At 41.0% G+C, this 22,691-nt stretch overlaps 1 protein-coding gene and 1 pseudogene across 1 annotated transcript; both read right to left on the bottom strand.

The window, feature by feature from the left end:
• Positions 1-16,192: 16,192 nt before the first annotated feature.
• Positions 16,193-17,445, bottom strand: LOC116643365 (40S ribosomal protein S20-like). The gene is made up of 2 exons (XM_032422074.1): positions 17,442-17,445; positions 16,193-16,584 (listed from the first exon to the last, which is right to left on the bottom strand). The coding sequence occupies exons 1-2, from the start codon at positions 17,443-17,445 to the stop codon at positions 16,193-16,195; spliced, it is 396 nt and encodes a 131-aa protein (XP_032277965.1).
• Positions 17,446-17,615: 170 nt separating this feature from the next.
• LOC116643608 lies at positions 17,616-18,031 on the bottom strand (annotated as a pseudogene).
• Positions 18,032-22,691: the final 4,660 nt, after the last annotated feature.

Raw genomic sequence — 22,691 nt, 5'->3', positions numbered from 1 at the left:
ATTGGCGATATATAAGAATTATCCGAGTATAGTAAGACTTTGAGGAGAGGTGACTCATTTCTTTTTTTTCAATTAAGATTTTATTTATTTATTTATTTATTTATTTGAGAGAGTGAGAGAGAGAGCATGAGCGGGTGTGGGCCAGAGGGAGAAGGAGACTCCCCGCTGCGCAGGGATTCCCCATGCAGAGCTCCATCCCGGGGTTCCATGGCAGATGTTTAGCCGACTGAGCCACCCAGGTGCCCCAGGTGACTCATTCCTAAGAAGATATAAATGCTAACCGTAAAAGCTAAAGAATGATGCAGTTTGGAAAAATAGCTATTCTGTTGGTGCTTTGAAATTTGGCTTTTTAAAGAAATTGTAAAATTATCTTAGAGCAAAGAGGGGCAACATGTAAACTGAGTCCCCAGGTGTCAAGTGACTTTGCCCAAGGTCACTAAAGGATAAATAAATTTGATTCGCAATGTCCTGGGGTCTACACTATGTCTATCAGACAAAGTTCTTAGGAGTTTACATTATAAGAAATAGAAGCCAACTATGGCTGATTTAAGCAGAAATGGAATTTATTTGGTAAACACATCTACTAAATATATATTTATTGAATGCCCACTATGTGCTAAACACTCTTGTAGATGCTGGGGATATAGCAGCAAACCAACAAAGTTCCTACTTTCAAGGAGGTTACACGGTAGTAGGGGAGAGAGACAATAACAAATGCATATATAATGTTTCAGATGCTAAAGAAGAAAAATAAAGAGGAATGAGTCGAATGTTAGAAAAGAAAAATGAAGGGGCGCCTGGGGTGGCTCAGTCGTTAAGCGTCTGCCTTCAGCTCAGGTCATGATCCCAGGGTCCTGGGATTGAGCCCCACATCGGGCTCCCTGCTCCGCAGGAAGCCTGCTTCTCCCTCTCTCTCTCCCCCTGCTTGTGTTCCCTCTCTTGCTATATCTCTCTCTGTCAAATAAATAAATAAATAAAATCTTTAATAAAAAAAAAGAAAAATGAAGAGGAGAGGAGTGCTTAGATAGGATGAGGTCAGAGTAGCCCATCTGATAAAGTAACATTTAAGCAGAGACCTGACTGGAACGAGGAAGCAAGTCGCACGGGCATCTTGGGGAAGAGCCTGCCAGGCCGTGGAAACAGCAAGGTCGGCATCAGGAGTGTGCTCAGCATTTTGCATAGCAGGGAGGCTGGTGTGGCCAGAGCAGAGAGCAAGTGAGAAAGTGGGAGGAAATGAGATCAGAAAGGTCAAAAGCAAGGGGCCAATCCTGTAGCCCTCGAAAAGTATTTTGGATTTTGAGTACGATGAAAATCTCTGGGATGGTTTTGAGCAGAGGGGTGACAGGATCTGACTTAGGATTTTTGAAGATCCTGACTACTCTGTAGAGACAGGAAGGACTGTATGGGAACAACGGTGAGAGCAGGGAGACCAGTTAAGAGGCTATTGCAGTAATCCAGGGAGGAGTCATGGTGGCTTGCAGGGAGTACCAGCAGAGGAGATGGGCCACTTTCAGAATTTCCTCATTCATAGATTGGATATAGGGTTACAAAAAAGACTCAGAAAGTCTCCAAGGTTTGGGCCTGAGCAACCAGAAAAAGGAGTTGGATATTCCTGGGACTTCCTGGAGACTCAAGCTCTGGGCATAAAGAGGAGGGAGGGAGGTGTAACCACCATCAAGATCCTACCACAGAGCCAGTCTGATGAAGCCTTTCTCACTCCCAGCACAAGACACTGCATGCTGCCCCTGGCATGGAAACTAGATATTGCTGTTGCTAGAATAAATTCTGCTTCCCTGCTTCATTCTCTGCATTACTATTTCCTGAGTCCAGATTCCAAGTGGGCATGTCCAGTTGACCAAGTTCAGATCACATGCCTACTCGCTAACTGTAAGAGGTGCTGGGAAAGCAACTATATGCCCCTTGTACTTTTAAAGTGGGATACTGGCCCTGCTTTTTACTAAAGTTCCAAGGGTAGGGGATTCCTCAGATCCAGGAAGAGAGTTCAGGTGGTGGGCAGCCACAAAAACAAGGAATATACATGACAGTCTGTCAGAGCAGTCACTGTGGAAATGTGTTTGACTGCTGATGCAGGAAGCTACTGTAACTCATTTAAAAGCTCAGTGTTTTAACGGGAATTTTAAAAAACCAATCTGAGAAAATTTCATTCATAACTGGGAAAGCACTTCAAAGTATTCAACAGGAAGATGAACGTTGCATTATCACTCAATGGCACGGAGCATCAGTAACAGACTTCCTTTTGCTCTGCCCACTTCTCTCACCCCAGCCCTGTGAGGCTGGGATTCTTACAGAAGTGAGGCTTGCTTTCAAGGCAAGGCGCCCAAGCCCTATCTGTGAACTACTTATCTGTCTTAATCATTGCAGCATCAGGGGAAAGTGAGGCCTGACCTTCTGAGGGCTGCTGAGGGAACCAAATATACTTCAAATCAAAGGGCAGTACCAAGGTCAAGCATTACTGAGCAGTGGTCTAAAAAGTTTTTTGACTTGCTGTAAGAATGTCCACAAAACCCCACAGACACTTCCGTGGAATTGTTGAGGGCCTTGAAAAACAAAGTTGGAAAACCACTAAGCAATACAGAGGATACCGGTTGGGGTATCCAAAGACCAGCCGCCGGGGTTAACTACTTCTCTATAAGCTTTGCTTTCTGTAAGCCGTACTTTCCTCTTCTGTAAAATGGAAAAAAGCCATCTCACAGGGTTATTATAAGGATTAAATTAGAGAATATACGTAAAACCTAGCTGAATGGTAAAATGCTCTATGAAGTTAGAATATCTTACTTCTCGCAGGCACACAGGGCCAAGAATTTTAAACCTAGAACTCTTAGGTCCTCTATCTGTATTGCCTGGGAAATTCTGCCGTCCTGGAAGATACAGAGGCCCAGAGAGGTTCATCGTGCCTTGTCTCAATAATGTTCAAGCAGTACTGACGATAGAACCAGATTCCTGGCCTCTCCTGTCCCTATCACTTTAAACCCATCACCTGAGCTCTGGCTTGCCTTTCTGCCTTGATTGGTTACGTGGGTATGAACCAACTGCCACCACGGCTCAGGTGTTAATTTCTGCATCCCACTGTTGTGGGCGGTGCCTCCCCACTTTACTCAGGGATGGCTTGCTCTTTCTTTCTGCATCTGGCTAACCCAGGTGCTGCTTTCCATTTTCCCCTGTTTGGTCCCAAAGCCTCCTCCTCAAAGACTTTCTCCCACAGCCCTGGGGAAAAGCTAATTGGCTAGATGATTCCCACTTCACACCAGCTGTGGCCTCTCCCGGCATAGGAGCCATTCCATGGTTTGTGATTGAGCTCCACTGGGAGACACTCCTCTGGGTGGCTGCCTTTGGTTAGGATGCATGAACTTAAGCCCACAAGTTGCTCTGAAGGCTTTTCCAAACTTCTCTTCTGTGGGTTGGGTAGGGACATTTTTCTAGGCTTCCAAGATACTTCCTACCTTCGGGAAATAGTCTCCCAGGTCTGGCCACAACTAGAAGGATGAAACTGACAGAACATCTGAGCTGTATTAGAACTGGGGCAAAGAGGGGCGCCTGGGTGGCTCAGTTGGTTAAGCATCTGCCTTCGGCTCAGGTCATGATCCCAGGGTCCTGGGATGGAGCCCGAGTCAGGCTCCCTGCTCCTCAGGGAGCCTGCTTCTCCTTCTCCCTCTGCCTGACACTCCCCCTGCTTGTCCTCTCTCTCTCTGTCAAATAAATGGATAAAAATCTTAAAAAAAAAAAAAAAAAAAAACCTGGGCCAAGTAAGAGTTAAGGGGCCTAGGCATTGCTTTGTTCGTGAGGAAAGTAGGAGAGGACAAGAGCATGCTGAGTGTATGGGGCAGTGGATAAGGCTGCTGGGTGCAAGGTCTGTATTTTGGCATTGAATGTGAAAAACATTTTTAAGCTAAAATATATAATAAATATAAATATATGTGAAATGACTTCTGTTTTGTAAACCATTTGTTTAGAACCCTTGTGCTTCTGAGCATGTTGCAATAGGGAAAAGAGAGGAAGGCAGGTCTTTTGCCTTGTTGCATTTTAAAAACATATACTCAGGGGCATATATACCTGGGTGGCTCAATCAGTTAAGTATCAACTTTTGATTTCGGCTCAGGTCATTATCTTGGGGTCATGGGATCGAACCCCACATGGGGCTCCATGCTTAGCACAGAGTCTGCTTGTCCTCCCTCTGCTCCTCCCCCTGCTAATGCATGCTCGCTCTCTCTCTCAAATAAATAAATAAATAAATAAATAAATAAATAAATAAATAAATAATAAAGATAATAAAAATAAAAATATACCCAGAAAACCTTCTGGAAGGGAATGAGTGACTTTCAGTCCCCAAACTTGCTGGGAGCTGTGAATATTTTGCATTAGACCTTGTTCTTCCATCTATGTAGTATGTTTTTTACTTAAAAAATCATGTGCTGGGGTGGCTGGCTGGCTGGCTCAGTTGGAAGAGCATACAGCTCTTGATCTCAGGGTTGTGAGTTCCAGCCGCCCATTGGGTGTAGAGATTACTTAAAAATAATAATAATAATTAATTTTTTAAAAAGCCACGTGTTGCTAGGTTCCACTGTATGAGATCAGAGTCAGTGCCTGTCTTCTGTGGCATTAAAATTTGAGATAGGTGTACTTAGGAAGATGCAACCTGCAAGAACAGAAAACTAAAACCAAAACTATAGTGAAGTAAGACTAAGATGTCTTCATGAAGAACTAGCAGAATTTAGAGTTGAGGATGAAGGAAAACTTGACGCAAAAAAGTTGAGAGTTTAGTGTCCAGGACAAATGTTCAACTAAGAGGTATGCTAAAGAAAGGGAATAACAGGATCTCTTTGAATAGAATTAATTCTTTACACTCTCTAGCCTATGCTTGTGGGAAAGGGACCCTTTTGTTGGGGAGAAGTCAAGGGCTTTTACAGTCCTGGCAGAGTGAGTAAAGATAGTTAATTAAACAGTTTTCTTCCACTTTGGCAAATCATAGCGGTACCGGATTTGTGGGGTACTAGTGGGCTCTTAAGATGCTAACTTTCCGGAGGTGGTTGTTGCTATGTGCCCCGTACGTGGGACCAGGCTACTTTGAAGGTTAATTGTCATGTCACCAATCTATAGCTGAGAGGGCCCTTGCAGATCTGGGAAAAGAGATACCATCAATACTGGTTTCTGCAAAACACTGAGCCCGGCAGTCAAGCAGGAGAGGAAGGCAAGCAGAGGGGGCTGCTGCAGGAAGTTTGCCCACCCCGGGTAGCTGGGAGAGTGTGTTTTTATAACCATCAGAACCTACATCTTTGTGTAGAACAGGGAGCATAAGATTGATACCAGTTACTCAAACTGCAAACCATGCCATAGACAAGAGCAGGACCTCAGTTGTTCTGGATCAACACTTTACAAGGTGACCTCCCCCCAGTCTTTGCCCATAACAACGGGAAGGTCCTTGGGATCTGACCAGGTCTGGAACTAATAAAAACTTCTTCTGGGCGCCTGGGTGGCTCAGATGGTTAAGCGTCTACCTTCGGCTCAGGTCATGATCCCAGAGACCTGGGATCGAGTCCCGCATCAGGCTCCCTGCTCCTTGGGAGCCTGCTTCTCCCTCTGCCTCTCTCTTTCTCTCTGTCTCTCATGAATAAATAAATAAAATCTTTAAAAAAAAAAAAACTTCTTCTGGACACTCCCATTTGAATTGAATGTCTTTCCACTCCTTTGAACAATTTATTTTATTTATCAATCATATGTAACAAACAAGAATAAACAAAAATTATTTATGAAACACCGACAATATGTAAATATTATGCTAGGCCTTGTAGGAGATGCAAAGAAAATTATGAAATCTGTACTTTAATAAATCTTAATACTTTCCAAAGTGCTTTTAGATCCTTGCATGATTTCACCCTTATAACCTCTGCTTAGCCTTTCCAGGAGACTTTGTCCCACTAACTTTACTTTGCTATATTTATTCTAATACCTATGTGTATTAATTTTTGAAGTTGCATGCATCCGTACTTGTCTATTTTTTATATACATTTAGTTGTGTGCACCTTATATTAGACTGTTTCTTACAGCAGGCACCTTCATTTTACCAGTTACACTAAAATTTCCCTGAGGGTTGGAACTCTGCTTCATCCAATAGATTGTAGAGACAGAACTTTTTTTTTTAATTATTCACTTTTAAAATTTTACATATAATAAAATTCACTTTTGTGTGTGCGTACATGTCTATGAGTTTTGACACATGTAAAGTTATGTAAACACCACCACAATTAAGATATAGAAGTTTCATCCTCCCCTTCCCACAAATTCCTTCCTGCTGCCCTATTGTAGTCAATCTGCTCCCACCCCATCCCTTCCGCAACCCTGGACAACCACTGATCTGCCTTATATCGCTATACTTTTGTCTTATAAGTGGAATCATACATATGTAGCCTTTCACATGTGACTTCTTTCACTTACCATAATGCATTTGAGATTCATCCATGTTTTGCATGTATCCATAGCTTTTATTGCTGAGTGGTATTACATTCCACAGAGGTATCATAGTTTGTTTATCCTTCTACCCACTGAAGGACATTCGGGTTGTTTCCAATTTTTTGTCATTATGAATAAAGCCACCATAAACATTTATGTACAAGTGGTTCTTTTTTTTTTTAAGATTTCATTTATTTGCCAGAGAGAAAGAGCACAAACGGGGGAGCGGCGGGCAGAGGGAGAAGCGGGCTCCCCGCTGAGCAGGGAGCTGGACGTGGGGCTGGATCCCAGGACCCCAGGATAATTACCTGAGCCGAAGGCAGATGCCCAACCAACTGTACCACCCAGGCGCCCCTATGTACAAGTTTTTGTGAAAACATAAATTTTCATCTCTCTTGGATAGATACCTAAGAGTGGGATTGCTGAACCATATGGTAACTGTATGTTTAACTTTAAAAGAAGCTGTCTGTGAACCTAAAACTACTCAAAAAATATAGTCTTTAGTAAGAAGAAGGAAAAAAAAAAAAACCTGTCAAACTGTCTTCCAAAGTGGCTGTTCCATTTTGCATTCCCACCAGCATTATGTGAGAATTCTACTTGTTATACATCTTCATCAGCACTTGGTATTGTCAGATTTTTAATTTTAGCCATTCTAATAGATGTGTAGTAGTTTCTCATTGTGGTTTGAATTTGCTCCTGATAACTAATGGTGTTGATCACCTTTTCTTGTGCTTAATTGTCATCTATATATTTTCCCTTATGAAGTGTCTCTTCAAATCTTTTGCCCATTTTCTTAATTGGGTTATTAGTTATTTTACTGTTGAGCTTTGAGAGTTGTTTATATATTATGGATACAAGTCCTTTGCCAGATATGTGGTTTTTTTAGACAATTTAGACAAAGCAGGCTGAAATGATAAAGATGATTTATTGGCTTACATAATTGTAAGATCCAGAGGTATAATGCACAGTCTTTGGGATTGGTAAAATTCAGTTTCTCACTTTCTTCCCATATCTCCACCCTGCATCCTGCTGTGGTAGCTGTATCTATAGGGCATAGCTTTTCTCATAGTGTCAACATTACTGCAGTAATTCCAAACCTCACCCATAAACCATATTGTCCAGAAAAAGACACAGCTAGCTTCCAATACACCTTTAAAATGAGAGCTCTTCTCTTACAACCACCGTTGGAAATCTCCCCAACATCTCATCCATGTGAAATGGGCCAGGTGCCTATTGCAAAACAATCTCAATCACCAGGGGAATGCCACAAGATGACTGGGTTAAGCCATGATGTGGAGACCATACTTTGAGGTTTCCAGCATTTTTTGATCAGTCTTCCCTTGTGGGTTTTTTTTTTTTTTTACTCTTTCTTCTGACATTATGAGTCCTACTTCACTAAAGTAGAAGACAGCTCCTCACTATCTCAGTGACTCTTATAACTAAGGCACAGGCATGAAAGTAGCCTCACCACTTAGATGCTCCTATGTGAGATTTTTGATTAGGAAAGGAACAGGATGAAGAAGCAAGGGACATGGGCGCCTGGGTGGCTCAGATGGTTGAGCTTCTGCCTTCGGCTCGGGTCATGATCCCAGGGTCCTGGGATCGAGTCCCGCATCGGGCTCCCTGCTTAGCAGGGAGCCTGCTTCTCCCTCTGCTTCTCTCTCTCTATCTCTTATGAATAAATAAATAAAATCTTTAAAAAAAAAAAAAAGATTTGAACCTAGAGGTATCCTTTAAAAAAAAGAAGAAGAAGAAGCAAGGGACATGCAGGATCACTTTCTTGCCATAGTGGCAACAGAGGTCCAATCATTTACTTGCTAAGTAATTTTGGGCCCTATTGAAGTCATCCCATGTAAAATTAAGTCAGTGTGGTCTTTGACACATATCACACAAAACTATGACCCCTATGGTTTTTTTCTATTTTTACCCCATTTGTTTAAAACTCCTAGATATGTAAGGATTATCTCTTCAAGCTGTATCTGTTACAGACAGAAGAGCAGGGAAGGCAGGGGGGCCTGTGGGTATAGGGACTTCCATAGCTCTCCATTTTGAGTACTTTACATAGGAGTTATGGTTTTACACAGGAAAGTTCTATGCAAAAATGCATACAGTGGAGGAGCACTAGGGGAAAGGGAGATGTTACCTCATTAATTTTAGATAAACCATGTGGCTGGAGGTAGAGAATGGAGGCAGGAGTAGTATATAGGCAGGAGCCAGGACAGGGTATGTTTTATAATGCATGGACCTCATCCAAGTTTGAGACTTGGGCACCAAATGTTAGTAGTGATGCCATTTACTGTGATGAGGAACCCTGAAGGCAAAGGTTTGAGAGGAAAGATGATGGTTTTGAGGTACCTTTGAGATATTCTGTCAGTTAGGCAGTTGGATCCATGAATTTAGGTGCTCAGGAGATGTAGAGTCACAGGCAAATTGTTAACATGAAAAGGTACAGGCTGGGAGTTCCTGGGCCCTTTTCCTGGCTTGCTTCATATATAACTTATGAGAGTACATAATGAGTTTTATTTTAGTTATTTATTTTCAAGTAGGCTCCACGCCCAGTGTGGGGCTTAACCCTACTTAACTACTTAACTAGCTTAGACAATGGGGCGCCTGGGTGGCTCAGTCGTTAAGCGTCTGCCTTCGGCTCAGGTCACGATCCCAGGGTCCTGGGATCGAGCCCCGCATCAGGCTCCCTGCTCAGCAGAGAGCCTGCTTCTCCCTCTCCCATTCCCTCTGCTTGTGTTCCCTCTCTCTCTGTATCTCTCTCTGTCAAAATAAATAAATAAAATCTTAAAAAAAAAAAAAAAAAACTAGCTTAGACAAAACCAGGAATTTATTGGTATAATTCTCCTGGTCAAGGAAGAATTGATGAACCAAACTGTACAAGAAGGGCAAAAATGGGGGCGCCTGGGTGGCTCAGTCGGTTGAACAGTTGCCTTCGGCTCAGGTCATGATCCCAGGGTCCTGGGATTGAGCCCCACATCGGGCTCCCTGCTCATCGGGGAGCCTGCTTCTCCCTCTGCTGCTTCCCCTGCTCGTGCTCTCTCTCTGTCAAATAAATAAATAAAAATCTTAAAAAAAAAAAAAAAAAAGAGGGGCAAAAAATGCAGTTGGGCTGAAGGAATAACTGAAAAGACAGAATTTCTATAGCACTCATCCTTTCTTCCCTTTTCCCTATGTTCTCTTAGTGCATACTGACTTCTTCCCTATGGAAGTAATGAAACACAATTGTAAAGAGACACAGTTGCCAGGTGATCCCATGCTCTACAGCTTAAAGTGCAGGTAACCAGGGAGACTGACTCTCCAGTCCAAGTTCAGAAATCACAGACAAGGAATTACTGGCCTGGCCTGCGTCAGGACTCCCCTGGGTCAGTTGACTCTGATGCTGGTAGTAGAGTGGAGGTGGTCTTGTATGCCCATGGCAGAATGACACTTCAGCATTCTGCATCACAAAACTGGTCTGACTACTGTGATTGAGATCCAAACTAATAATAGGTTAAACAAGATAGGAATTAATCTCTCTCATGTAAATTACCCAAATATAAATACAGTAGTGAAAATATGGATAAACCAAGGGTCCGGTCCAGATTTTGTGAGACTGGATACAAGTTTTGGAATCCTCTTTAAGGAAAATAATACAAAGTTTCCAGTATAAAATTAGGTACAAAAATATTTGTTAAGTATGCGAAAAGAAATTACAATAAATTATTGGAGCTTTGGAGTTTCAGGTCCCTTTCTTCTGAGATTTCTTTAGCTAATTCCTCAGAAATGCTTCCTAATTTCAATCTGTTCCCCTCTCCATCTAGAACACTCCACAGCTCCCAGCATCTGCCAGGGCCCTGGCAGGTGAGGGGCTCTACAGCTTCAGTTTCATTAGCTTCACGGTCCATCTGCCTCTGTGCTGAGGCAAAAAATTCTATTCCTATGTAAAAGAAGAAGAGGGGCACCTGACTGGCTCAGTGGTAGAGCATGTGACTCTTGATCTCTGGGTCATGAGTTCAAGGCCCCACATTGGGTGTGGGGCCTACTTTAAAAAATAATAATAAAGAAATAAAACATTTAAATGAAGAAGAGAATCAATATCCCACTAATGGTCTCTCTCATTAGTTCATTATGCATAACCCCAAAGGGTATTATTAAGATTTATGCATAAGGGCTTCAGAAGAACTATGTCAGCTTAATATTGAGAAGAAATTTTTTAGTGCAGTCAATGGATATAATGGACAGCATTAAAATGTATGGAATTCTTTGCTCCTGGAGGGGATTGGGCTGTTAACCATTCATGGGGATGTCTTGATGAGGATTTAAACAGCAGATTGGTCAGGGCTTATTTAGATTAAATAAAATGAACTTTAAGATAGTATAGTGAAATGCAAAGGTCATGAAAGTCAAAGTAAAAAAGATCTGAGTTTACATCCAAATTCCACCTCTAGCTAGTAGGATGACAATGGGCAAGTGGTTTAATCTCTTTGAACTTCGATTTCTTTGTCTATAAAATGGGGATAGCAAAACCTAGTCTTCTGGGGCGCCTGGGTAGCTCAGTTGTTAAGCGTCTGCCTTCGGCTCAGGTCATGGTCCCAGGGTCCTGGGATCGAGCCCCACATCGGGCTCCCTGCTTGGCGGGAAGCCTACTTCTCCCTCTTCCACTCCCCTCGCTTGTGTTCCCTCTCTCACTGTGTCTCTCTCCATCAAATAAATAAAATCTTAAAAAAAAACACACAAAAAACCCATAGTCTTCTGGTTTTCTGTAAGGATTAAATGTGAATGAATTTTGAACCCCCAGACAGGTACATAATAATAGGTCTCAATATAAATGATTTTCCTCTCTCCTGCTCCTTTCCAGTACTGAGCTTCTACGTGGGACCTGAACTTTATCTTGAAATATAATGGGATTTGGATGAGCGCAGAAGGAGGTGGACATTCTAAACAGAGGGGCTTCGATAAGGTGATGCGCTGATTCCTAGTTTTTGGTTTGTCTAACGTGCCTTCCCCCTTTTGAGGAACTGCTCCTTTCCAACCATAGTACATATAATTTGGAGGCAATTTATAATTCACAAAACAATCCTTTTATCACCCAATTTCTCCATTCTTGTGGTCATAATTATTCATATATTTAATGGCAGAAATAAATCCTCAAGTAATTTTTAAGGGGCGCCCGACTGCCTCATCTGAGCATCCAACTCTTGGTTTCAGCTCAGGTCATGATCTCAGGGTCCTGGGATAGAGCCCTGAATGGACTCCGAACTCAGCAGGAGTCCCTTTGGGATTCTTCTCTCCCTCCCCTTCAGCCCTCGCGCCACCACCCCCTACCTGCAGCACGCTGACTCTCTCAAACAAATACATAAATACATAAATAAAATCTTTAAAAAAAAAACCAAGCTATTTCTTTTAAGAAGGGCAGGTAGGTCTATTTACTGAGCCCTTACATATCTAAGAATACATTTGTCTTCACTCAGGAACATTCATTTGGTTGGTTATAAAATACTGTTTTGCAAATATGTTTAATGTCTATCTTAATAGAAGCTCATACATTTCTGCATCCAATCTGTTGTAATATGTTGTTTTAGTTGGAATATATAAAGAAAATCTGGCCTCACACCAATATGTAATTGGAAAAGGGAAAAGTATTTTGAAGAGGGGGAGTATTTTAATAATCTTTTCAGGTAATTTTGGATATTCTTCTTTGATACTGTACCAGAATTCAGCAAATAGTAGTTTCCTAAAGATTAATTTCAATGTGGAATTTAAAACCATATCAATGAATGTTCATACTCTGTTAAATTAGAATCTATTGATTTATCTTTCACATTGAATGGATTTTTTACCCAGGCATAATTTTGTAACATCATGCATTTGGTCATTTGGAAATTATTGGTCCACTGAGTTATGCCTGTCTTCCAAATGTTAACATATATTATTAATCAATATTTTTAAAAATCACTTTCATTTACATTACCACTGATCTCATCAGAAAAGTCTTTAAGTAGTAAGGATCTGAGCTCAGAGTGGCAGATACAGTTTTTCTAATATTTTAATTTTCACTCGAAATTGCAAAATTTTTAATGGCAAAATATAGTCAATTGTTTTCTTTGAAGCGATAAGCTCATTTCGTACATTTTCAAGAAAATGTCTGCCAGTACCTAAGTCTCAATAACAATGGTTTGTCTGTCCTTCTTTCAAGTAAAGATGGTAGTACATGAAAAAAGTAGCTAGTTCAGCTTGTAACCCAATTGCACAAATGCTTTTCCTCAAGACGACCGTGATACTTCACTAAACAGCAGCCGTGCCTTATATATACTTCCTATTTGCTGCACAGAATATTAAAAAAAGTGCATTTAAGATTCAAGATTTAGTAAAATTAATATTTTTTATTGTTTCATCAAGGACACATGGGAGTATGTGGTGGTGAAGAACATAATTACTAGTGCAGCTGGTACATGGCATTGATTTGTGCCAAGCTGCCAGCAATTTTAACTCTTGCTTTTGCATGGACAGTGCAAATATTAACAAAGTAAAAAGCCAAATAATGACTTCGTATTATTTCAAAAATAGCTTTGACCTTGTAGATACCCTGGAAAGATTTCTAAAACCCCAAGGAGTCGGGGCACCTGGGTGGCTCAGTCGGTTAGGCGTCTGCCTTCGGCTCAGGTCGTGATTCCAGGGTCCTGAGATCCAGCCCTGTGTCGGGCTCCCTGCTCAGTGGGGAGCCTGCTTCTCCCTCTCCCCTCCCCTTGTGCTCTCTCTCGCTATCTCTCTCTCTCTCTCTCTCTCTCTCTCAAATAAATAAATAAATAAATCTTGGAAAAAAAAAAAAAGACCCCAAGGAGTCCATGGACTATACTTCAAAAATGTCTCGTTTTTGTACATGTTTTTTGCTGACTTATGGCTATGTCAGATAATTTTCCCCTAAAAATTCTGTATATGTTGTTCCACTATATTTAGTATTCCAGAAAAAGTTAAAATCAAACGTAAATTTTTTTCTTTACAGCTAACCTATTTATTCTCTTTAAGTTGTAGCATTTTTTTTTTTTTTTGTAATTAAAAAAATTTTGCCAGAGTATGTCTATGTAGGTCTATTTGTTCATTTTCATTCAACACGGTGATCCCCTTTAGTCTTAATACTTAGGTTTTTTCTAGCTCCAAAAACTTTCAATTTTGACTTCTTGTTCATTTTTCCTCCCTTAGGAACAGCAGTAATTCTTTTTTTTTTTTTTTTTTAAGATTTTATTTTAAGTAATCTCTATACCCAACATGGGGCTCGAACTCACACCCGCCCTGAGATCAGGAGTCACATGCTCCACCAACTGAGCCAGCAGGTGCCCCAGAACAGCAGTAATTCTTGATTTAAATCTGTTCTTTGTCAGGACGCCTGGCTGGCTCAGTCAGTACAGCATGTGACTCTTGATCTCAGGGTCATGAGATTGAGCCCCATGTTGGGTGTAGAGATTACTTAAATAAATAAAACTTAAAAAAAAAAAATCAATCAATCTGTTCTTTGTCCTCTATTGCTGTCATCTTTTTCTCTTATTATTTCATCCTTTCTCCTTTTCCTCCACATTTTAAGGGACTTTCTCATATTTGTCCTTTACATCATTTATTGCATTGTCTATAATGTGAGTTCTTAGCCTCTTTTTGTTTTTTGTTTTTTTTTTCTTTTTAAAGATTTTATTTATTTATTCATGAGAGACAGAGAGAAAGAGAGAGAAGCAGAGGGAGAAGCAGGCTCCCAAGGAGCAGGGAGCCCGATGCGGGACTCGATCCCAGGACCCTGGGATCATGACCTGAGCCGAAGGCAGATGCTTAACCATCTGAGCCACCCAGGCGCCCTCTTAGCCTCTTTTTGTTGTATATTAATGTGTAGATTTTCTGTAGTTCTCCCATGCCTTACCCAACTGCCTTTTCATCTCTCTTGTGGCCTTTGTATTTCATGTACTGTCCTTTCATCTCCTTTGTTTCCTCTTTATGACCTTTTGCTCCCTTTTTGTAGAGAACATGACTTCTTATATACTAATAAAGACCTAGCTATTTTCAGACAGAGTAGGAAGTGTGGATTTTCCTTGGCTCCCTTACTGCTTGCTTTTAGATTTTCTGAGCACCTTCTCAAAGCTCTAGCTTTTTGGCAAGTCATGTACATAAGTCCTGACTCCCTTCCCTGGGTCTGGTACACACTCTCCTAGAGGAATTTTGGCCTGCTAGGATGAGATCATCTCCTCACTTCTGATGCATGGTTTTCTGATACTTTAAACTAATTGGTTTGGGGAGAGTACATTTCTCCATCACTTGGTGTTTCCTTCACTGCGAGGAGAGGTTCACTAGGATAATTCTCCTGGCCTCTCTCTTCTCCTTCACTCTTAGCTTCCCTGGAAGGAGGAGTGGGGGGTTACCTAAGTCATAAGTCTGGGGAAGTGGGCACAGATATCCCTTCATCTAGGAAGCTGCCTTGCTGATGAAGAGTAGAATCTTCTGATTATTGTTGTCTTCCATGCTATAAGAGATGCAGGGACAGGCCTTGCCTCTGGAGTAAACAGACCGACATTTTAGGGGTGTAACCTCAAAGCCCCCAACATCTGAAATGTTGGGTGTGAACACTGGTGAATAAATAGGGATTTAAATTCTGGGTGACAAAATATCTACAGGAGAGGCGTTTATGAAGTAGGGTAAGTATCTTTGAGCTTTAGACTTTAGAGTATACTTAGTAGATTTTGACTTGGGCAATTTAAGAGGTTATATTAAAGCCAGGTGAGTTTTTACAGTTGTATAGATATAGCTTTTAACTTCTGCAAGAGGCTTTAAGGCTTAAGCCACCTCATATTTTGACCTTGGCAGGTGACTACAGCTTATGTCAGGATATTACAGCTTATACTTCTACAGAGCAGAGCTGCACACACTGGACCGTAAGCAAAGACGTGGTCCCTAGCAAGACAATACACCCCTTGGCAAAGCTGCTGCATAGGCTTCAGTGGTCTTAGGTGGCCTCAGGGTGTACACTACTTCTGCATCCCAAAACTTTGACCATGGCACTGGTCTCAGTCCACATGTGCGGACCTCTTGGAAACCTCAGCACACACAGGTGGATCAGAGAATGCAGTTAGTGGGCATAGCTGAGGCAAGAATGTGAATTCTAGGGGCAAACAAACATTTCAATTCGTAGCTCTTTTAGTACTTGGTGGGCAGGAAAATGTTTGTGCTTTTAAAATACAAGCCAGCTGAATCCATATGGACTAAAAGAACTTTTGAGGGTTAAGCTTTAAATTATTACTGCCACATGGAGGCTTCTGTTGTATAGTAATGCTCCATATTTTGATCTGGGTGATGGTTACTTGGATGTGTTCATTTTGTGAAAAAATTATTTTGAGATATATACTTGATTTGTACACTTTTCTATGTATGAATGTTTTACTTTAAAAAAAAAATTGTATGGAAAATGATTAGTTCCAAACCTATGTGAAAGCATTCGTCTGTCTGCCCTAGATCCATCTATATTTTAATTAAATGTCTTATTGCTCAAACAACTATCAATCAGGTATTCTCTTATATGAAGCCAAATATATCCTAATATGCTATCCATTTCACTTAAGTTTACTAATTTATTGACATAAAGTTCATGATAGTTTCTATAATATTTAAAGACTTTAAGAGAATTATGTCCCCCTTTTCATTCCTGGTATTATTCATATGTAATCTTTTTTTTTTAACAACTGATAATCAATTTATTAAAAAGGTTGATTTAAGCATTTACAATGGTGACTTCATCCTCAACTCCTGACTCAGTACTGATGGAAGTAACCTGCTTAACAATCTCAGAAGGACTGTGCAAATCAATCAGTTGCTTGTGGATCCTCATCTGAAAACGATCCCAAGTCTTAGAACCTTCACCACAAGGAGTTTTTCTTGTAGTGATCCTCAGAGTCTTGGTAAGCATCCAAACTGGTCCTTTCACTTTGAGATTCTTTTCCTTTGTGCCTCCGATCAAGTCAGCACATACCATTTCCAAAGATTTTGCGTTGCATCTGGTTAGAGTAATTCTAATTCGGTAAATCGCCACCTCTGGTTTCACGGGTGTCTTCCCGGTGTCTTTAAAAGCCACAGCTGCGGCCTGGCTTCCTAACTGACTTGTTCCTCAGTGAGAGCGAACGGTGGTGAGCCAGGAGCAGGAGGGAGGTGCCCAAACCTCCACTTTAGCCGCGACCACCTCTTCCTCAAAGAGCCATATGTAATCTTATTTATTATCAATCTTGATATAAGTTTGTCTATTTTAACACCTGCTTTGTCTTTATAGATCCCTCTATGGCATCATTTTATCTCTATTTCGTTAATTTTTGTTTTTGCTTGTATTATTTCCTCTGATACGCTTTCTTTCTTACTCTGCTTTTTAAGATCGTTTCTCGTTCTTTTCTGATTTGCAGTTAAATTGTGATATGTTTCTGTTGAATTTCATTTTATTTATTCCCTCGAGATTTTGTTGGGCTTTCTGTATCTAAGGATTGATCTCTCTCAACAACCCTGAAAAATTCTTTATCTTCAAATATTGCTTCATCCCCAATCCCGCCATCATCTCCTCTGGAACTCCACTGAGCTATATGTTTGACTTTTTCATTCTGTCCTCCATTTCTCTTAACCCTTCATTCATATTTTCTCTTTGAATCCATGGACAGAATTCTGGATAAATTCTTTGGATCTATTTTTTACTGCACCGGTTCTCTTTTCGATTGTGTCTAGTCTACTATTTAATCAGTCCTTGACTATTTAATTAACATCATGTATTTTTTATTTATAGAAGTTCTACTTTGTTCTTTAAAAAAAATCTGCTTGGTTGTTCATTATGGTTTCTTTTACTGCTCATAGTTTCTTGGTCCTGCTTTTATCTCTTGAAGCATATTAAACATAATCATTTTAGATTATTTCATTGGTAAAAATTCAATATATGGAGTCTTTACATGTCTACTTCTGCTGTTTATTGGTTTTCTGGCTCTCACTCATGATATCTTTTGCTTGTAGGTGTTTTGTGGCTCTCAATGTGAACTATTACTTACTTTGAAATTTACCCTCAGTAATTCTTCGAGACCTGGGTTAAAAACAAGCTCTTCTTTTTTTTTTTTTTTTTTTTGGTTTATGAAAATTTATTATTGTCATGTTTTTGCCATCAAAACTTATGATCTTGGTTTTTCCTTCTTGCCTTTGTATAAGGCCAAAAGAGAGACATTGACAACCTTTGACAACCTTTAAGCGAACTCCAGGAATGTCAACAACAGCATGCTAGCAACCAGAACCTCATCATTTTCCTCAATAAAATTCAAACAACCATCACTGAGTACAAAATTTTTTTTTTTTTGCTATTCTTGACCAGCTGGACTCTGACACACTTCCTGATGGCAGAATTTGGCTGCTTGGCTTCAACCCCTACTTTTTCCAGCATAATTCCTTTTGCATGGGAAGTGCCTCCAAAAGGGTTGGCCTTTAGGACTGTGACCCAATTGGCTTTCTTGTACTGTTCATCATGCCACTTCTGATCTCGTCAGTGGCTGTAGAACTTCCTGGTAGTGTGGAGGCCATGACACTTGCCCATCCTGCCAGCGTTATGACCCTGAGCTAAAGAGAGAAGCAGGACAGCAAAAATAAGCTCTTCCTAAGAAAGTATTTGCTTCTGCCAGTTGTCATATTTCTACTTAAAACTTTTCTAACCACACGGGCAACAGAAATTCCAACCAAAAACCTTTGTGAGGACTGGTGTATTAGTTATCTATTGCATAACAAATTACTAACTTAGCAGCTGAAAGCAATAAACATTTATTTTTTTTTCAAAGATTTTATTTATTTATTTGACAGAGAGAGACACAGTGAGAGAGGAAATACAAAGCAGGGGGAGAGGGAGAGGGAGAAACAGGCTTTCCGCTGAGGAGGGAGCCCGATGTGGGGCTTGATCCCAGGACCCTGGGATCATGACCTGAGCCAAAGGCAGACACTTAATGACTGAGCCACCCAGGCGCCCCAGCAATAAACATTTATTATCTTTAAGTAGTCTCTATAGGATCTGGGAATAGCTTAGATGAGTGGTTTTAGCTCAGGGTCTCACTTGAGGCTGCATTTAAAATGTCAGCAAGGGGCGCCTGGGTGGCTCAGTTGGTTAAGCGACTGCCTTCGGCTCAGGTCATGATCCTGGAGTCCCGGGATCGAGTCCCGCATCGGGCTCCCTGCTCGGCAGGGAGTCTGCTTCTCCCTCTGACCCTCTTCCCTCTCATGCTCTCTGCCTCTCATTCTCTCTCTCTCAAATAAATAAATAAAATCTTTAAAAAAAAAAAAAAAATAAAAATAAAAAAAAAAAAAATAAAATGTCAGCAAGGACTGTAGACATCTAAAGCCTTCACTGGAAATCAAAGATGAAAAGTGTGAAATGGTATTCAGTGAAGTTTCCATCCTACTACCGATCCCATCTACATGGTTTTATACATTCCCCCAATACAAGTGCCCAGTGTTAAATTTTGGAGGTATATTTCCAAATAATTTTTATATATACCTGCAAATATATATACACAAATGTAATATATGATTACATAAGTGGTAATCATATATTAAACAATACTCAGTATCTTGAATTATTTATTTCAGCTATGGATCTTGTTCTTTCCATAGAAGTCCATAGAGATGTGTTTTAAGTTTTCCAAATGTGTGCATTTAAAACTTATGTTTTTTGGGGTGCCTGGGTGGCTCAGTCAGTTAAGTGTCTGCCTTCAGCTTGGGTGGTGATCCCAGGGTCCTGGGATTGAGCCCCACATCAGGCTCTCTGCTCAGCGGGGAGCCTGCTTCTCCCTCTCCTCTGCCTACCACTCTGCCTACCTGTGCTCTCTCTCTCTCTCTCTCTCTGTCAGGTAAATAAATAAAATCTTTAAAAATAGTAACAATAATAATAAATAAAACTTATGTTTTTTAGAAGATTTATTTATTTATTTTAGAGAGAGAGAGCGGGGGGTGGGGAGAGGGACAGAGGGAGAAGGAAAGAGAACCTCAAGCAGACTCCCTGCTGAGCACGGAGCCCGATGCAGGGCTAGATCCCATGACCTTGAGATCATGACCTGAGCCAAAATCAAGAGTCAGATGCTTAACCAGCTAAGCCACCCAAACATCCCTAAGTTATGTTTTCATTATTGATTTCTAATTGTATCTCATTATGATCAGAAAATGTGGCCAACACAATAGTAAGGTTTTTTTGGTATTTCTTGATCCTTGCTTCCTAGCTTGGTATGTGCAGGGATGTTGATATTTAAAATATCCCCATTCAAGTCCCCTGTTTAGCTTGTGATCCTGGAGAATGACTGAGGGTCATAAAATTTATCAGATAGTGATTCCAATTACAGCTCTTGTTCTAGAAATGGTATATTGCCTGGGACAAATCAAACCAGCTGTTATGCATATATCGATCTTGCAAAAGATTTTTTAAAAATCTATATCAGTTTGTAAGGATCATCAGATGCTATTTGCTTTGACCTAGAAGAGCCTATAATACACCTTCACAGATTTGCTCAAGTTTACTTTCTTTAGAATCTAATATAATCCAAAGAAATTTTGCTGGTGCTGACATCACAAGATCACACTAATTACACATTAATGCTATATTGCTATTTGCACCTGTTCAACCAGAAGGACCAAGTACTTAAACACTTTTAGGGAGACTTCCACTTCTAAACATGGAAATAGCAGGGACAAGAAGTACTCCACAACCTTAAATGACTAAAAACACAGACAAGGGGCACGTGACTGGCTCAGTCAGTAGAGCACGCAACTCTCAATATCGGGATTGTAAGTTTAAGTCCCACATTGTGTGTAGAGATTACTTAAAATCTTTTTTTTTTTTAAGATTTTATTCATTTATTTGACAGAGAGAGACACAGTGAGAGAGGGAACACAAGCAGGGGGAGTGGGAAAGGGAGAAGCAGGCTTCCCACAGAGCAAGGAGCCCAATGCGGGGCTTGATCCCAGGGCCCCAGGATCACAACCCGAGCTGAAGGCAGACGCCCAACGACTGAGCCACCCAGGCGCCCCAAGATTACTTAAAATCTTAAAAAAAAATAAAAAAACAGAAAAACATCCATAAATACAGAAAACAAACTGGACATTGCCAGAGGGGAGAGCCTTAAATACAGAGAACAAACGGTGGATGTCAGAGGGGATGGGCAAAATGGGTGAAGGAGAGTGGGAGGTAAAAGTTTCCAGTTATGGAGCACCTGGGTGGCTCAGTCAGTAAAGTGTCTGACTCTTGATTTTGACTCAGGTCATGATCTCAGTGAGAGATCAAGCCCCAGGTTGAGTTCTATGCTGAGTGTGGAGGCTGCTTAAGATTCTCTCTCTCCCTCTGCTTCTCCCCCCATGCTCATATGCACTCATGTGCACTCTCTCTCAAAAAAAAAAAAAAAAAATCCAGTTATGGAGTGCATAAGTTATGGGGATAAGAGGTACAACATAGAAATATAGTCAATGATATCATAATAGTGTTGTATGGTGACAGATGTTAGCTAAACTTACGGTGAGCATAGCATAACATATAGACTTCCTGAATCATTATGTTGTACACCTGAAACCAATTAACATTGTGTGTCAATAATACTTCAATTAAAAAAAAAAAAAAGGATTTCCTAAAGTGGACAAGGGGCAATGCAGAAGAGTGGCCCCAGGGAGAAGAGGAAGAGAAAATGAATCACCTAGCAACATAGCAGGAGATAATTTCTTGATGTCAGCACAGTGAACAGAAACACGGCACAGGGTCTCCTTGAGTTGAGGAGTGTAGTTGAGAATTTGGACAGATCAGGGCATCTATAATTTACAGGGCAAAATATTGGAGAAGAAAGAGCTGCAGAGATATACAGGGGATTTCCCTTTAGTCTTCAGTTGTATACTGATCAACACATAGTGTGAGAAAACTGCCATAGACCAGTGAAAGAACCACTGGGTAGAAGATGCAGAGTAACTCCCAGAAAATATACAGGGTTGAAAATAGTTCATATTCCCAACAATCAGAGTGGAGCAAACTTGTAATACACAGGGCTAGCGTAGAATACTGAGAAGGATTGCCTCAGTAGTGGGGCCAGTAACTCTAGAATAAAGACAGCTCTGAGTTTACCTAACAAAGATGAAAAGCAACCCATGAAAGGACCAAACCGTTTCCAAGTAATTTAACAGCATCCCAGAATAAACACAATATTTACAATATTTAAACTACCAAAAAAAAAAAAAATTCACCCAAGAATGTAAAATTCACACTGTCTGTCATCCAATAAAAAATTATTAGGGGGACGCCTGGGTGGCTCAGTTAAACGTCTGCCTTCAGCTAAGGTCATGATCTCAGGGTCCTGGGATTGAGTCCCGCATTGGGATCCATGCTCAGCAGGGAGCCTGCTTCTCCCTCTGCTGCTCCCCCTGCTTGTGCTCTCTCTCTCTGATAAACAAATAAATAAAATCTTAAAAAAAAATTATTAGGCAGCAAATACACGGGAAAATACAATCCATAATGAGGAGAAAAATCAAATTATAGAAATAGATTCAGAGGGGCACCTGGGTGTCTCAGTTGGTTAAGTGTCTGCCTTCGGCTCAGGTCATGATCCCAGGGTCCTGGGATCGAGTCCCACATTGGGCTCCTTGCTCAGTGGGGAGACTGCTTCTCCCTCTGCCCCTCTCCCTGTGTGCAAGTGTGGGTGCTCTCTCGTGCAGTCTCTCTCTCTGACAAATAAATAAATAAAATCTTGAAAGAAAGAAAGAAATTCAGAAATGACACAAATGAGGGGCGCCTGGGTGGCTCAGTTGGTTGGGCGTCTGCCTTCAGCTTGGGTCATTGGCACAGGGTCCTGGGATCCAGCCCCACGTCAGTCTCTCTGCTCATGGGGGAGCCTGCTTCTCCCTCTCCCTCTGCCTGCCACTCCCTCTGCCGGCTGCTCCCCCTGCCTATGCTCTCTCAAATAAAAATCTTAAAAAAAAATAAATGACACAAATGATAGGCATTTATTCCATAATTTCAAAAAAGTACAAGAAATTATGAGAATGTTGAAAAGCATGGAAGATATTTTTTAAAATTCACATATAACTGGGACACCTGGGGTGCTCAGTCAGTTAAGCATCCACCTCTTGATTCTGGCTCAGGTCATGAGATTGAGCCCTGTAGGAACTCCATGCTCAGCACAGAGTCTGCTTGTCCCTCTCCCTGCCCCTACCCATGCTCGCACACTCTCTCTCAAATAAAT

The sequence above is a fragment of the Phoca vitulina genome, unplaced genomic scaffold (assembly GCF_004348235.1).
Source record: "Phoca vitulina isolate PV1807 unplaced genomic scaffold, GSC_HSeal_1.0 scaffold26, whole genome shotgun sequence".
In the NCBI taxonomy this organism is placed as follows: Eukaryota; Metazoa; Chordata; class Mammalia; order Carnivora; family Phocidae; genus Phoca; species Phoca vitulina.
Note: the sequence above shows the minus strand (reverse complement) of the source record. Positions and strands in the feature narration are given on the sequence as shown.